At 42.4% G+C, this 18,301-nt stretch overlaps 1 protein-coding gene across 1 annotated transcript in view; it reads right to left on the bottom strand.

The window, feature by feature from the left end:
• Positions 1–18,076, bottom strand: part of SEC11A (SEC11 homolog A, signal peptidase complex subunit) — a 30,360-nt gene extending 12,284 nt beyond the window's left edge. Inside the window, exons 1-2 of the mRNA XM_075857649.1 lie at positions 17,944–18,076; positions 12,158–12,267 (exon numbers count right to left, since the gene is read on the bottom strand). Of these exons, the coding sequence (XP_075713764.1) occupies positions 12,158–12,267; positions 17,944–17,994 (161 nt within the window). The 5' untranslated portion in view covers positions 17,995–18,076. The remainder of the gene's footprint in view (positions 1–12,157; positions 12,268–17,943) is intronic.
• Positions 18,077–18,301: the final 225 nt, after the last annotated feature.

Below are 18,301 nucleotides of genomic sequence, written 5' to 3' on the forward strand. Positions count from 1 at the left end.
CCTTGATAACTGTGCCTAATTTCAGCAACAATAGTTCTTAAGTTCACTGATCTAACGCCACCGAGACCTCAGATATAGTCTGGTCTCTGACGTAACAATAAAAGGTTGAACGAGCAGAATAAAAGGCCCCAATACAGGGTCAAATAATATAAAAAGATAAAACAATGACTTTCTGAACGCCATTTCTGCTTTTTCCCTTTCCTGTACATGATGTGCATACGAAGATAACAAATTAAGCTAAATAAAAACAAATCACCTGTAGATATAATGGAAAAAAAAAAAAAAAAATGACATCTATATATTAGAGCATACGATACATTTGTGCTGTTGGCCGTACTTGTTTTAGGATAATATGGTTGTCCTATTTGCTTTTCCTATCCATGCTTGAGGAAAATACATAAAACCTTTGGTTAGCCTTTTACGAGCCCCTTCCCTTATTGCTCTTTAAGACAGAACACGCTGCCGCCTCACAAACAGATTTCTTGATATTTACACATACATGGCATGAGGACCAGTGCAACACATCCGAGTGACCTTTAAAAGGTAATCTCCACTAATTTGTGAGGAGATGTCAGGTTCACCAAGTATTTGCTTTATTAAGCGATCAATCAAAATAAATATATCTAAGGCGCGGACAGCGGAAATAGAAAGAAAGAAATGGGCAATTGTGATAAGGAAAAGGGTAAGGCGATTAGCAGCGAAACCTTGAGGACAGGACTGGCTGCTCTTACAGCAGGAAAAATATCCTTATCTGGCAAATTTGCATAATTCTGATTAGCTGCCAGGTGATGAGGCTAAAATTCCTAGATTAAGAAAAACCAGGGTTATTAACGCCATAAGTACAGCGATAATTCATGAGCACCGCCACGGTAATATTTCCCCTGTTTAACAGCGAGTGAGCCAATAGGAGTAATAGAAACAGGGAGAGAACCTCCAGCTCACCGGTCTGCGTCTCCAACAGCGTCCATCGGATCCCCGCGACGGCCCGCGGTATAATACAATGATGTAGAGGAAAAGTGATCCAGCGCTGATGTTAGTTTAAAAGGGAAATGAGAGTCCCATATTTATTGGAGAAAATTTTAGTAAAAATAGAACGGGAGACGCAGTCCCAAAGTGCAAGTAGTTAGGGTATATGCATATACCCTAACTACTTGCACTTTGGGACTGCGTCTCCCGTTCTATTTTTACTAAAATTTTCTCCAATAAATATGGGACTCTCATTTCCCTTTTAAACTAACATCAGCGCTGGATCACTTTTCCTCTACATCATTGAGCCAATAGGACACAAGCCGCTGATTATCGTTTTATAGCCCGAGAGCAATTATTAACCCCTTCCCACACCAGAACATCCACATATGGAAGCAGGAGGAGATTCCCACATAAGGAACACCTGTACATCCCAGTGATCGTGCGGGAAACACCAGCTGACAAAGCGTGGCTCTTCCCTTTGCGGACAAGCGATTAACATTGAGAAGTGTATCGACATTTTTCACAGTCGGACTCCCACGCGCAGAGCCGTGCGATTACCAGGAGGTACAACTATGGTCAGGCTGCAGGAAACAACTCCTGCCTGTCACATACATGTATGGCTTCTAACGCAGAAAGGGGATAAAAACACGGCATAAAACAAGTTAGAGGGTGTCTCACCTAGGTGAAAACAGCTCCTGAATTTCAGACGTTTTCGCAAGTGCACGCTTTTTTCGCTGCGTCCATGACGGACAGAATTGAAGCTGTTTTTCAATGGAGTCAATGAAAAACGGCTCCAATTACGTCCCAAGAAGTGACATGCACTTTTGACGCGGGCGTCTTTTTACGCGCCGTCTTTTGACAGCGATGCGTAAAATTACACCGTCTGAACAGAACATCGTAAGACCCATTGCAAGCAACGGGCAGACGTATTGGAGAAGTCATTTCAGGCGTAATTCGAGGCGTAAAACGCCCAAATTACGTCTGAAAATAGGCCGTGTGAACATACCCTAACTGGAACAGATATTAACAAAACGAGTTTAAAAAAAATAAAGACTGACATACGTTCAAACATTCCTGTCAGAACAAAATACACCTAGTACAAGAAGGCTCACAACGGAGGCCCGGGGTTGAATCTAAGGCTGGGTTTACACCGTTTTTTGCAGGAGGAAAATCTGCCTCAAAATTCAGTTTGGAATTTTGAGGCAGATTTTGCTCTGCCTGCATGCCGATTTTCGCTGCGTTTTACGCCCGCGGCAATTGAGCACCGCGGGCAAAAACTGCAGCGAAATACGCTTCTTCTGCCTTTCATTGAGGTCAATGCGAGGTCAGAAGCGTAAACGCCCAAAGATAGGGCATGTCCCTTTTTACCGCAAGCCGTTTTTCCTTCTCGCGGAAAAAAAACCACCTCCGCCTCCCATTGAAATCAATGGGAGGCATTTTCACCCGTTTTGTGGCGCGTTTTACGCATAAAAAAAAAACTGTTGTAACTGGCCCTTACAGCGCAGGACATTTCACCCAAAACCTTTATACAATGTATGACAGTGGAGAGCTCTTGTCATAGGTCTTCATTACAACCAAAGGGCCAATTCAGTCAAATGTAATGGAGAAAAGCAGCAATTCTTATAGTAAAATGAGGAGACATTCTTATTGGCTAATGTTACAGCCTTTGATGGAATCTGTAACCTACCCCTCCAATAGTCAGAACAGAGCCCTCCACAATAGTACAAATGGTCTGTCCTCACTCCCTCTAGTAGGTAAGGGCTCATTCACACTGGGCAGTGATGACACCCATCATTACCATCCAGTGGGAATGTACCCCAACAGCAAACCTGTCCCGTCTGCAGTTAGCCACCATCCCCAGTCCACCCTCTTCACATCGGAGTTGTGGTTTCCGTTTACAATGGAAACCACAACAGTGCCGGATCGGTCATACGATGAATACCACCGCCGGCTGACAGACCCCATTGACTTACAATGTGGTCCGTCAGGTTTCATCGATTTGACAAGAAGAATAGAACTGCACGCAGAGCTATTCTTCCCGTTAAATCTGGAGCCTCCTTCAGATAGTTTTAAACAGAAAGGGGAACAGGATATATCCTCTCTGAATGGTAAGATGGGTGATAAAGAAAAATGTCTGCATCCCCCCGGGTTCAGCTAAACACGATAAAGTGGACGGCAGACCATTCTAAAGCCTGTGTTCAGCTTAACCCCTTGGAGAGACAGCCAGTCTTGGCCTTCAGGACACAGCCTATTTTTTAAAATCTGACGTGTCAATTTATGTGGTAATAACTCGGGAATGCTTTTACCTATCCAAGCGATTCTGAGATGGTTTTCTTGTGACATATTGTACTTTGTTAGTGAAAAAATTTGATTGATAAATTCAATATTTATTTGTGAAAAACATCAAAATTTTGAGAAAATTTGCAAAAATTTGCATTTTTCTAAATTTAAATGTATCTGCTTGTAAGATGGATAGACATATGGGAAATGTTAACTAGTAACTATTTTGTGTGGTTTTACTACTTTATGTTTTCATCGTTTTTTCGAACGTACTTTTATTTTTCTAGGAAGTTACAAGGCTTAGAACTTAACCCCTTCGCGCTCAGGTCAGTAATAGTACGTCCTGCTAAGTAGAACGTTCGCGCTCAGGTCAGTACTATTACTGACCTGAGTAAACACGGCGCCATCTTTCCCCGGCGCGTGTCTGAGCTGTGATACCTGCTGTTTCCGACAGCAGGCTATCACAGCTTAGTGTGCAGGGACCGATCGCGGTGGTCCCCGCCGATTAACCCCTTAGAAGCCGCGTTCAATAGCGATCGCGGCTTCTTAGGGGTTAAGCTGCCATCGCCGGCCTGCTACACGATAGCGGGCCGTGATGGCTACTATGGCAACCAGAATCCTAACAATGGACTCTGGCTACGCCATCGACGGAAGCCTAGTGGGTCCCGACAAAATCAGGACCCACTATGCTTGCTGTCAGCGAACAGCTGACAGCTCTAATACACTGCACTACGCATGTAGTGCAGTGTATTAGAATAGCGATCAGAGCCTCCTGCTCTCATGTCCCCTAGTGGGACAAAGTAAAAAAAGTGTGAAAAAGTAAAAAAAAGTTGTGTAAAAATAAGAAAATAAAAGATTTAAAAGTAATAAAAGTAAAAGTCCCCCTTTTTCCCTTATCAGTTCTTTATTATTAATAAAAATATATAAATAAACAAATAAACTATACATAATTGGTATCGCCACGTCCGTAACGTCCTGAACTACAAAACGATGTCATTATTTATCCCGCGCGGTGAACGCCGTAAGAGAAAATAATAATAAACCGTACCACAATCACAATTCTTTGGTCACTTCACCTCCCAAAAAATGGAATAAAAAGAGATCAAAAAGTCGAATGTACCTAAAAATTGTACTGATCGAAACTACAGTTCGTTACGCAAAAAATAAGTCCTCGCACGGCTTTCCTGATGGAAAAATAAAACAGTTATGGCTCTTAGAATAAGGGAACACAAAAAATAAATTATATTTTACAAAATGTATTTTATTGTGCAAACGACATAAGACATAAAAAAAAACTATAAACATCTGGTATCGCCGTAATCGTATCGCCCCGCAGAATAAAGTGAATATGTCATTTATAGCGCACGGTGAACGCTGTAAAAAAAATTGAATAAAAAACAATAGTAAAATTGCTGTTTTTTTAGTCACCACGCCACCTAAAAATAGAATAAAAACGGATCAAAAAGCCGCATGCACCCCATGAAAACTACAATGGATTCCTCAAGGGGTCTAGTTTCCAAAAAGGGGTCACTTTTGGGGGGTTTCCACTGTTTTAGCACCACAAGACCTCTTCAAACCGGACATGGTGCCTAATAAATTAAATTAATTAAATGTCACCTCTACTTTGCTCTAAATTCCTGTGAAACGCCTAAAGGGTTAATAAACTTTTTAAATGCTGTTGTGAATACTTTGAGGGGTCTAGTTTCTGAAATGGGGTGTTTGATAAGGGTGTCTAATATATGGGCCCCTCAAAGCAACTTCAGAACTGAGCTGGAAACTAAAAAATAAAATAAAAATGAGGCAATACTTCGCTTCTTACATTATACTGATAATGAGCCGTGCCCACCCCGAGATGACCCCAGTTTTGACCGTTTGTATAAACGGAGACCCCTATTAGACCGTTTCAGTGCCCGGTTTTCCCAGCATTCACCCCCGAGAAGTGTATTTCTATAGATGAATCCCTGGTACATTTGAAAGGGAGGCTTCAATTCCGCGAGTACCTGCCGTGTAAGAGGGCAAGGTATGGCGTGAAGATGTATAAGCTACGAGAGTGCATCAGGGTATACCTACAAATTTAGGATATATGAAGGGAAGGACACCAGTTCTCAGCCCCCAGAATGCCCCCCCTTACTGGGAGTTAATACAAAAATTGTGTGGGATTTGGTGCACCCACTGCTGGACCAGGGTTACCACCTCTACCTGGATAATTTTTATACCAGCGTCCCACTCTTCAACTGCCTCGCTTCCAGAAGTCCTGCGGCATGCGCCACTGCTAGAAGAAATCTGAGAGGCCTCCCTAAGACTCTGCTTGGGCAAACACTCAGAAGGGGTGAGAGCAGGGCACAATCTAGCAGCAACATATTGTGTGTCAAGTACAAGACCAGGGAGATGCCACACCAGTACCCATGTACCTGTACGAGGTACCAGTACAGGGACCCCCAAACTAGACTGCATCCTGGACTACAATAGGTACATGGGAGGGGTGGACTTGTCAGATCAAGTCCTGAAGCCTTACAGTACTTCTGGAAGCGGGGCCACAGGCATCGTACCAGGGCAACACTTTTTAGGAGAAGTTCCCCAAACTGGCAAGAAGGGAAAAAGTCAAAAGAGGTGCAGAGTCTGCTATAAGAGGGGGATAAGGAAGGACACAATATATCAATGTGACACGTGTCCCGAAAAACCAGAGCTCTGTATGAAAGAGTGTTTTCAAATTTATCATCCATCCCGTTATTTTTAATTTACCCCAGTTTTACTCGCTCTGATCCACTTCGCACAGCTTACCCATCCTCATCTTTCCCCTCTGAGCCCTGCTGTATGCCCAGGCAGCTGATAACAGCCACATGTAGGGTATTGCCGTACCCGGGAGAGCCAACATTACAGTTTATGGGGTGTAGGTCTCCGGTGGCACATGCTGGGCACAATATATCGGACACTGACATGGCATATATATAGAAAATTGCAAATCTCACTCTGCACCATCTGCTGCGCATTATCTTTTACACAATACCTGTGGGGTCAAAATGCTCACTACACCTCTAGATGAATTCCTTAAGGGGTGTCGTTTTTAAAACGGGGTCACTTCTCGGGGGTTTCAACTGTACTGATACCTCAGGGGCTTCTGCACACACGACTTAGCGCCAGAAAATTCCCAGTAGGCCACATGGTGGTCCTTTCCTTCTGAGCCCTCCCATGGGCCCAAACGGCAGTTTATCACCACAAATAGGGTATTGCCACACTCAGGACAAATTGGGCAACAAAATGCGGTATTTTATTCCTTGTGAAAATAAGAAATTTTGAGCCAAAACTACATCTTATTGGAAAAAAGTTTTTCTTTTTAAATTCACAGCCCAATTCAAATAAGTTCTGTGAAAAAACTGTGGGGTCTAAATGGTCACAACACCCATAAATAAATTCCTTGAGGGGTTTTGTTTCCAAAATGGGGTCACTTTTGGTGGGTTTCCATTGCTTTGATACCTCTGAGGCTCTGCAAATGCGACATGGCACCCGAAAACCAATACAGCAAAATCTGGACTCCAACAAACACATAGCGCTCCTTTCCTTCTGAGCCCTCCCATGGGCCCAAATGGCAGTTTATCACCACAAATGGGGTATTGCCGCACTCAGGACAAATTGGGCAACAAAATGGGGCATTTTGTTCCCTGTGAAAATAAGAAATTCTGATCAAAAATGACATCTTATTGGAAAAATTGTCATTCTTTTAATTTCACAGCCCAATTCAAATACGCGCTGTGAAAAAACTACGGGGTCAAAATGGTAACAATAACCATAAATTAATTCCTTGAGGGGTGCAGTTTCCAAAATGGGGTCAGTTTTGGGGGATTCCTACTGTTTTGGCACCTCAACACCTCTCCAAACCTGGCATGCTGCCTAAAATATATGCTAATAAAAAAGCACCACCAAAATGCACTAGGTGCTTCTTTGCTTCTGGGGCTTGTGTTTTATTCCACGAGCGCACTAGAGCCACATGTGGGACATTTCTAAAAACTGAAGAATCTGGACAATACATATTTAGTTGTGTTTCTCTGGTAAAACCTTCTTTGTTACAGAAAAAAAATAGAATAAAATTGAAATTCAGAAATAAAAACGAAATTTGCAAATTTCACCTCCACTTTGCTTTAATTCCTGTGAAATTCCTGAAGGGTTAAAAAACTTTCTAAATGCTGTTTTGAATACTTTGAAGGGTCTAGTTTTTAAAATGGGGTGCTTTATGGGGGTTTCTAATACATAGGCCCCTCAAAGCCACTTCAGAACTGAACAGGTACCTTAAAAAAAAGGCTTTTGAAATTTTCTTAAAAATATGAGAAATTGCTGTTTATGTTCTAAGCCTTGTAACGTCCAAGAAAAATAAAATAATGTTCTAAAAACGATGCTAATCTAAAGTAGACATATGGGAAATGTGAACTAGTAACTATTTTGGGTGGTATAACCGTCTGTTTTTCAAGCAGATGCATTTAAATTCTGAAAAATGCTATTTTTTCTAAATTTTCTCTAAATTTTGCAATTTTTCTCAAATAAAGACTGAATATATCGACCAAATTTTACCACGAACATGAAGCCCAATGTGTCACGAGAAAACAATCTCAGAATCGCTTGCATAGGTTTAAGCATTCCGACGTTATTACCACATAAAGTGAAATATGTCAGATTTGAAAAATGGGCTCTGAGCCTTAAGGCCCAAACTAGGCTGCGTCCTTAAGGGGTTAAGCAGCAATTTCTCACATTTTGAAGAAAATTTCAAAAGGCTATTTTTTCAGGTACCAGTTCAGTTCTGAAATGGCAATGAGGGCCTTAAATATTAGCAAGTCCCCATAAATCACCCCGTTTTGAAAACTGAACCCCTCAAAGTATTCAAAACAGCATTCAGAAAGTGTTTTAGCCCTTCAGGCGTTTCACAGGAATTAAAGGAACGTGGAGGCGAAATCTACAAATAATTTTTTTTGCAGAAATTCATTTGTAATGCATTTTTTCCTGTAACACAAAGTTTTACCAGAGAAACGCAACTCTATATTTATTGCCCAGATTCTGCAGTTTTTAGAAATATCCCACATGGCCCTAGTGTGATGGACTGAAATACCGTCCTCAGAAGCAAAGGAGCACCTAGAAAGGATGTCTGAAAATCGTCTATTAGAAAATATTTTAGGCACCATGTCAGGTTTGAAAAGGTCTCGTGGTGCCAAAACATAGGAAAACCCCTCAAAGACACCATTTTGGAAACTACACCCAAGGAATTAATCTAGGGGTAAAGTGAGCATTTTGAGCCCACTGTGTTTGTTTTTTGGGAAATTTCCTTGAATTAAGCCATAAAAATCATTTTTTTTTTTCAAATAAAACATGCAATGTTTACATTTTTACAAGGAACAAAGGAGAAAAAACACCCAAACATTTGTAAAGCAATTTTTCCAGATTACGGAAATATCCCATATGCGGTCATAAACTTATGTTTGGACACACGGCAGGACTCAGAAGGGAAGAAGCGCCTTTTGGCTTCTGAAGCTCAAATTTTGCTGGAATTGTTTTCGGTGCCATGTCACATCTGCAAAGCCCCTCAGTGACAAAAACCGAGGAAACCCCCCAAAACTGACCCCATTTTGGAAACAACGCCCCTTATGGAATTTATCTAGGGGTAAAGTGAGCATTTTGAGCCCACATTTTTGCAGAATTAATTGAAAGTAGGCGGTGAAAATTAAAATCGTTTTTCCCATAAAATGTAGTTTTAGCTTAGATTCTCTCATTTCCACAAGGGCTAAAGGAGAAAAAGCACCCCAATATTTGTAAAGCAATTTCTCCTGAGCACGGCAATACCCCATATGTGGACAGAAATTGCTGTTTGTATCCACAGCAGGGCTTAGAAGGGAAGGAGCGTTATTTGGCTTTTGGAGCTCAAATTTTTGGTGGAATGGTTTGCGGCACCATGTCACCTTTGCAAAGCCCCTGCGGGACCAAATCAGTGCAAACCACCCCATTTGGGAAACTACACCCCTGAAGGAATTTATTGAGTATAGTGAGCATTTTGACCCCACTGTTTTTTTTTTTTAGCAGAATTTAGTGTCAGGTTATGTGCACACACAAAATCCAAAACGTCTGGAAACATGGAGCATTTTTCAAGGGAAAACCGCTCTTGATTTTCAGACGTTTTTTAAGCAACTCACGATTTTCGCTCCGTTTTTGGAGCTGTTTTTCTATGGAGTCAATGAAAAATGGCTCCAAAAACATCCCAAGAAGTAACATGCACTTTTTAATGGGCGTCTTTTTACGTGCAGTTTTTTTAAACCGAGGCGTAAAAAAACGGCCCGTCGGAACAGAACACCGTATTTCCCATTGAAATCAGTGAGCAGATATTTGGAGGCGTTCTGCTTCAGTTTTTCGAGTTGTAAACGCCCCAAAATGCACCTGAAAACACTCCGTGTGAACATACCCCAATTATGCTGTTAAATTAAAAATTACATTTGTTCTGATAAAACATGGATATTTTTACAAGGAATAAAGTAGAAAGTGCACCCCAACGTTTGAAAAGCAATTTCTCCCGATTACGACAATATGTGGTAATAAATTGCTGTTTGGACCCACGGCAGAGCTCAGAATTGAAGTAGCACCATTTGGCTTTTGAAGCTCAAGTTTTGCTGGAATGGTTTTTAGGTGTCTTGTCCATTTGCAAAGCCCCTGAGAGACAAAAACTGTGGAAACACCACAAAAGTGACCCCATTTGGGAAACTAAAGCCCTCAAGGAATTTATTGAGGGGTATAGTGATAATTTAGACCCCACAGGTTTTTTGCTGAATTTAGTGGGATTCGGATGTGAAAACAAATATCAACATTTTTTACACTAAAATGTTGAATTTTTTATTTTCCACAAGTGATAAAGGGGAAAAAGCACCATTTGTAAAACAATTTCTCCCGATTATGGCAATACCCCATACGTGGTCAAACTGCTGTGGGGACACACGGTAGGGCTCAAAAAGTCATGCAGACCTTGCGGATTTGATTTTTGGGCGCCATGTCGCATTTGTGAGACCCTGAGGTACCAGAGTACAGTGGAAGCCCGAGGAAGTGACCTAATTTTAGAAACGACACCCCTCAAGGCATTCATCATTTGCCTGGACAAATGACAGGGCTCAGAATTGAAGAGAAACATGCGGATTTGATGCCTATTTTGGCAATTTTCACAGCATTGGCCCACAATTGGAGAGCTGAGGTAAATAGTAAAACAAACCCCCAAGTAGTGCCCCCTATCTTGGAAACGACACCCCGTAGGGCATATTAAGGGGTGTAGCGAGCATTTTGACACTACGTGTTTTTTCATTAGAAATGAATGGGTAAGCGGATGGTGCAAAGTAAAAATTGCAATTTTCCACCGATATCCCATTTTAGTGCACAATATGTTGTGCCCAGTTTTCTGCCACTGAAGACAAATGCCTCATAAAATCTTAAGCGGGTTCTTCAGTGTATGGCGATGCCATATATGTGGACGTAAACTGCTGTGTGGGCACGCTGTGGGGCTCAGAAGGGAGGGAACGCGGTTTGGCTTTTGGAGCGCAGATTTTGCTTGGTAATAGTTCTATTTGGGGTTTTGCTGGTATTTCAGTTTATAATTTGGGGGTATGTGTAATCTGTGCGGAGTACATCAGGGTATAAGAGGGTATAATAATGGGGTAAATATATAATAATCCACAGTTGGTACTATTTTGGGGTTCATGCGACTTTTTGACCACTTTTTATTCTATGTTTTGCGAGGGGTGGTGATGAAAAAAACAGCGATTCTGGCATTGTTTTTAATTTTTTTTTGTGGAGTTTACAGTGCGGGGGAAAGAAAAAAAAAAAAAAAAAAAAAGATTATAGCTTTACAGTTTGGAATGCTACGGACGCAGTGATACCAAATATGCGTACTTTTTTTTTGAGGGTTTCAATTTTTTTCCTAGAATTAAAAACTTATTATAGAAAAAGTGACAGTGTTTATTTTATTTTTTAACTTGAAACTTTTAGTATTAGGCTATGTTCACACGGAGTATTTTGGGGGAGGAATATCTGCCTCAAAGTTCCAAACGGAATTTTGAGGCAGATATTCCTCCCCCAAAACACTCCGTGTGAATAGCAATTATCGCGCCGTTTTTCGCCCGCGGCCATTGAGCGCCGCGGGCATAAAACACGCTTTCTCCTGCCTCCCATTGAAGTCAATGGGAGGTCGGACGCGGAAGCGCCCGAAGATAGGGCATGTCGCTTCTTTTTCCCGCGAGGCAGTTTTACTGCTCGCGGGAAAAAGACGCCGACGCCTCCCATTGAAATCAATGGGAGGCGTTCTCGGGCCGTTTCTGCCGAGTTTTGCGACGCGGTTTCCGCGTCAATAAACTCGGCAAAAGACCCCGTGTGAACATAGCCTTACACTTTTATTCAACATTATGATGTCACAGGCTCAGTTTCGGAAGCCTGCGCCATCTAGTTTCTGGGGACGGAAGCCTTTTAGAACCTAGAGCGCGACCTCAAAGGCTTCCGTAATTTGCAGACAGGAGTCCATTGTTAGGCCTCCGGTCTGCCAAAGCAGCTATCGGAAACTCGTGATTACATCGCTGGGTTCCGGACTGGTAAACCCCATAGATGCAGTGCTCGCTTTTGAGCGCTGCATTTAAGGGGTTAATCTCCCGGATCATAGGCTGTCTCTGGTCCTGGCCATGCAGCAGGGTGCCAGCTATAATATACAGCTGACACCCGCTGGCGATGGTGCAGGATCAGCTTCTGTTAGAGGATTTATGCATTGCATGGCACATGGAGTACTTCATCTTTTAATTTTTTTACTCGTATTGTAAAAAAGGTTGCCGGCCCTATGGCCTATAGTAATAATAATACATTGAAAGCAGTGGTGGGGTTAGAAGTGGATGGGACAAGATTTACATACCTTAGGACAACAACTATTGGACTTTCGCTACCAGTTATCACCATCAGACCTTTCCATATCATCAGTGCAGAGGACACGATCATGCCAAAGTTTAACACTTGGTAATATAGCTATAAAACACAAAACATCCTATTAGTTACTGATCATCTGAGTGGCAGGATCCAGAATTAGAATAATGCTTTGTAAATCTTAACAGCTGACTGTAAACACACATTATACCATGGCACACATCGAAGACTGCTGCATTTACACATCACAACTTCATAAACAAGAACGAAGATTCTCATGTATAAACAACCAATAGTAAACCATCATTTTTTTCTGGGCAACTTATGATCAACAGAAAGCGTGCAAATTAGAAGGATATTTGGAACACGTAGTCGGGCCTTAAGGCTCAATGCACACCATGCGTATTACATGTGGTTTTGCAAATCCGCCGCGTAATACAGTACCAGCATAGTCAATGAGATTCTAGGAAATCTCACGTACAAGCTGAAGTATTTTACAGGACGGAAATCTACCAGCGTGTCACCCAATGTGGTGCGGTTTTCGGACGGAATGTCCTGCGGGTTCCAGGTCGGCTACGCTTCATGGTTTTTACACAGCGTACCCATCCGTGTGAACCCGGCCTTAGGCTACATGAACATGTTGTGTAATTTGGTGCAGAAAATCTGCATCAAAACTGCAGGTAAACGCAGGTAGTGACGCAGGTAAAATCCACACCTAATAGTGAGTTTTTACATTATGATGCGGAAATAGGTGCTTTTTATGCTGCAGATTTTGGTGCATTTTTTTTAATAAATAGTCAGATACAACTTTAAAGCGGAAACGCAAGATAAATGGACAGGCTGCAGAGTTTAAAATACGCACTGCGGGTCAATTTACGTGCAGAAAATAAAGGCAACGTGTAGATAAGATATCTTGAGAGCTCATTTACTTTGCTGGTACTGTATTACGCTGCGGATCTGCCACAGGAAAATAGGAGCGGAAAATCTGCACGTAATACATATTGTGTGCATTTGGCCTATAGGTTATTCATCGTATGGTGAAACGTTGGTTGGTGTGTGTGTGTGTGTGTGTGTGTGTGTATATATAAATAGATATAAAAGAAAGATCTAGGATGGACAGATATGATACTAACCTACATCAGGTCGCTGAACAGGGGCAGGAGGGATGTGGACGCTGTTTTTATATGGAGCGCATGTGGGGGGTTCTTTATTCATATGCTCATACTTCGCCACCAGGGCGGGGCTGCTGAGCATCCACAGTGAACCGCGTCTAGATGCACATTAGAGCTGATGCTTAATCGCTCAATGTGCGCCTGGCTGTCATCTGGAGCGCCAAAAGTACTGCGCTGGCGGCTCAGTTTGAGCATTAAAATAAGTGTGTAAGAGGCTAAGTAACCGCTTCTTGTGCCCTTATATTAATTTGGGTACTGAGCTCGCAGCGCAGCCCGAAACAAATTCAGTCTTAGGGTATGTGCACACGATGAGAGGCTTTTACGGCTGAAATGACAGACTGTTTTCAGGAGAAAACAGCTGCCTCGTCTCAGCCGTAATTCCTCCTCCTCGCATTTTGCGAGGCTTCTCTGACAGCCGTAAATTTTAGCTGCTCTTCATTGAGTTCAATGAAGAACGGCTCAAATTACGTCTGAAAGAAGTGTCCTGCATATAATGTATATACGTGTCCTGCACTTCTTTTGACGAGGCTGTATTTTTACTCGTCGTCGTTTGACAGCTGTCAAACGACGACGCGTAAATGACAGGTCGTCTGCACAGTACGTCGGCAAACCCATTCAAATGAATGGGCAGATGTTTGCCGACGTATTGTAGCCCTATTTTCAGACGTAAAACGAGGCATAATACGCCTCGTTTACGTTTGAAAATCGGTCGTGTCAACCCAGCCTTAAGCGTAGATCTACTCTGGCGTCTCCCTTATACTGCCCCTATCTTCCCCTGGGCAATGGCCACCACATTTATATTTTTGATGCGTACTAGTGGGGGCTGCGGGCGGGAGGTTATCGGTGGTGTTGCACAAGGGCGATTACCTCCTGGGCGCAGTCCTCACCTACGGTACACATCTTCGAGAATTGACTTATCCATTTTTGGCAACGGATATTCTTTTTTTTTTTTTTATACTTTTGCCACTATCCTCCAGTACATGGTTTCATATTTTATTTTTACGTTTGATGAGCTCTGTTGGTGTGATGCGGTCTCCTTGGCAGCATGTTTAATTGTCACGGATACCACCTCCTGCCTGAGATTGCCACACATGCTTTGTTTTTTCTTTATCGTGCACTATATATATATATATATATATATATATATATAGGGACTCTAGTATTGCTGTATTTACAGTGGTATATGGGATAATTCCCCTACTTCTTGATTAATATTAGTGCCTAAATAGATAGTTCTGAAAAACAGCAAGTGTGCACATGTGTTCAGCGCCCATTCTGGGATCCTACCAGAAGGGGTCAGTGAACTGGCGGAAGTTCCTCTTGTGGTCTAGCTGCCCATTGGTGCTTCCGTCAATGACGCAGATAGTAGGCATTGGGCCGGACCCGGACACACTGTGCTCCATTGGACACTGCTTATTGACCACAATGGTATGTGCACACGCAGTGTTTTCAGGCGTATTTCGGGGTATTTACTCCTCGAAAAACGGAAGCAGAATTCCTACAAACATCTGACCAATAATTTCAATGGGAAATATGGCATTCTATTCCGACGGGGCGTTTTTTTAAGCCTCATTTTCTAAAAATGGCGCGTAAAAAGACGCACACGAAAAAGAGACTGAATTCAAAGCGGACAGAAACCTTTGCAGTTTTTGGGGGCGCTGGTTATGGGCGTCTCCACATTAATAGGAGGGGGCAAAGGCAGCACGTATTTTATGCCTACATACACCGGGGGTTTTAAACCAGTACATATATCAGTTTATTATTCCATAGTGTAATACTGTACTTGGTATGTAACAGGACAACATTTCAGAAATAACCATAGGAGTTTCGGTTGCCGTTTACCTTTATTCTGTCACGTTTCTTTTGCTGTACTTTGCAGAATAGAGTAGTCAGATGATTTTACCAGTCAGAATAACGTAAGTCACATGACCTGCAAAATGACCGTGATCGGAAGGAGGCTCTGTCACCACATTATAAGTGCCCCATCTTGTACACGATGTGATAGGCACTGTAATGTAGATTACAGCAGTGTTTTTTATTTAGAAACCGATCATTTTTGACTGAGTTATGACCTATATTAGATTTATGCTAATGAGTTTCTCAATACTGGGCGTTTTACTTTTTGACCATGTGGGCGTTGTGGAGAGAAGTGTATGACGCTGACCAATCAGTGACCAATCAGCCTCATATACTTCTCTCCATTCATTTACATAGCACATAGTGATCTAGCTAGATCACTATGTGCAGTCACACACATATTAACATTACTGAAGTGTCCTGACTAGGGATGCACGATACTATGCATCCCCAAACGGTTTGATACCGTTATTTCATGTATTTCGATACTTAGCTCATTAGTGCAGCGCGGGCCGCATCACCTCATGCTGACCGCGCGCACGCACTTCATGTCAGGAGCGGGGCATTGACTGCATTACACAGCCGCAGCCCCACTCTATAACGGTGGAGATCAGAGAAACCTCTTATCTCCACCGCTATTCCCCTGAATGCTGCGATCAAAGCGGACTGCAGCATTCAGGGGAAAATGAGAAGGGGGTGCCTCTTGGATCTTGTTACAGGGAATTCCTGAGGCGCGATTGAGGGACATACCATATATGGGCAGACAGCCCAGGGTCTATTGAAGGACCCCAGGGCTGTCTTACCATATTTCCTGTTAGGGCATACTTAGGCGGTTGTTAGGACATACTTGTGTACTATCCGTACACAGGCTAATGTACTGTAATATCTGATATATGCCAGTATATTAAAGTTTAAAAATAAAAGTAAAAACAAAGTAAAAACATTATTGCAAAAAAGGTGTATTTTTTTTTAAACATTAAAATAAGTCTCAATACATAAAATACACACATTCAGTATTGGCGCGGCCGTAATAACCTGCACAACAATTTTTTTGCGTCATTTATGATGTGTATGCTATAAAAAAAACAAAAAACTGCTTTCTATCACTTATTGTGGGGCACAAGGTGTGATGAATTTAACCTCCATGTGCCTCACAGTAATAGTAATTAACCCATTATGACTGAGAAACATGATGGGGTTAATTACTATTTATGTGAGGCACATTCAAAATTCATCACACCTCGCGCCTGGCTGGTAGTGACGTCTATTCACTGTCAGGACACTTCAGTAACGTTAATATGTGAGTTAACCTGCATGTGACATTCAGATTTTGTAGTGGATTTAGCAGTAAGTTTGCCACAGGTTGTACCCTATGTATTGAAAAGGGGGAAATCTGTTGTGAAAATCCACTGCTTCTCTTCACAAGAATGAACACGCTGAAATTCCACAGCATGCTCTGCCGTCAGGGTGGAATTCTTCTACTACATGTGGATGGGGGTTTCAAAACCCCATCCACTTGCATTGTACTGTAAATTCCTGCAGATTTGCAACGCGGAGTCTGGACCGCAAATCCACCAGGTCTGGACACACCCAAAGATTCCCAACGCCAGTTCAGACTAGATTACATAAGATCTTTTGGTTCTTCATGGTTGCAAAAGCCACGTAAATGCTCCATGTGGCTGCTCAGCCAAGACGCGCTCTCTGGCTGCCACGTAGAAAGTGAAATAAACGGTGGCCGAGCATGCACAGTACCGCTCCCTTCATATAGGGCGCAGAGACAACCAGGTATGCCCGTTCTCAGGATCGGTGGTTGTCTCAGCAGTCGGACCCCCACCGATCAGATTCACACCTATATCTAAATTCATCTTAAATCGAGGTTACATGTTAAATTAATCATGATATTCATTAAAACCAGACGTGATCTCTTGAGTTCGGGTGATTTGGGGTAGATATTTTCATATAGACATAAGTGACATGTATGAACTCTGCACATTGTGAACTTTTATTTTAGGAGCGGTTGTGTCTAATTTTCAGCTCGGGTCACACTTTTAACCACACATGAATTTTTACAAAGAAATTCAATTTCGACACAAAATTGCAAGAAGGTGCCAGCGTGTATAAAGTGCTAAGCGGCATTCAGACGTTGTGCCGGGTGTCTATTTTCAGAATACACACGAGTATCAGGGCTTAGTAAAGATTTTTCATTTTAGAAATCAGTTTTTTGTACATTTCAAGAGTGAATATTGTCCCAGCTGCCAGAGGTGCAAGGTGTCCATAAACCGACAGGACATTAGGTTAGCACTGCCGGGTGACAGAGCCTGACAAAAGCCATTGACTCTAAAAGTGCTTTCTAAAAACAGACACCCTGCTACTAGTGTGAACAGAGCCCAATACTACACATATTCCAAGATGATGATTTTGCTTATTCAAGGTTTGAAGCAAACTGATATAATAAAGTGCAATACTCAGCCAAGGAGCGAGTTATCAGGAGCCTCCCCAGCATTTCATACAGTACAGGTGGCAGAGCATTTACGATCGGTGATGTAGCAGAGCTGGTCGGTTCTTGAACTACAGCAGTCAGTGCTGCCTGTGCCGGGTTGAGGAGTTCTTATTGCTTTACGTTACTCGAGCACGTCACTCTCATTCTGCCATACTCGGGTCAACTCTCAGTAAGCGCGAACATCAGCCTCGTTCAGCTCTCCGGTCGGCTGCATCGTGTCGCATGTACAGAATCGGTGGCGCTCCTTACCTGTCTTTTGTTCATTCGCCGCACATCATCCAAAAAGTCCATAGACAACATTTCGCACTCTTAAGTTTCACCGGCACCGACCGGAGGTACATCGACACCGGAAGTAATCTTTGGGAGGCGTCAACACGTAGAACTTCCGCTACTAAGCGGAAGAAGCTGAGCGGCCATTATAAGTAAGGGCAACCCACTAAACAGGAAGGTTTATGTTAATCTATTGTTGTTGTTGTTGTTCAGTCTATTGTTCCCTGTGAGCTGCCATTTTTTTTAAGGCTGGAGAGAATTAGGTTTTCTTCTGTTTCTACTAATAAGTAACAAAAAATACCAAGGTTTCAAATATTATTTTTTTCAATTTGTCAAC

The sequence above is a fragment of the Rhinoderma darwinii genome, chromosome 3, assembly GCF_050947455.1.
Source record: "Rhinoderma darwinii isolate aRhiDar2 chromosome 3, aRhiDar2.hap1, whole genome shotgun sequence".
NCBI classification, from domain to species: domain Eukaryota; kingdom Metazoa; phylum Chordata; class Amphibia; order Anura; family Rhinodermatidae; genus Rhinoderma; species Rhinoderma darwinii.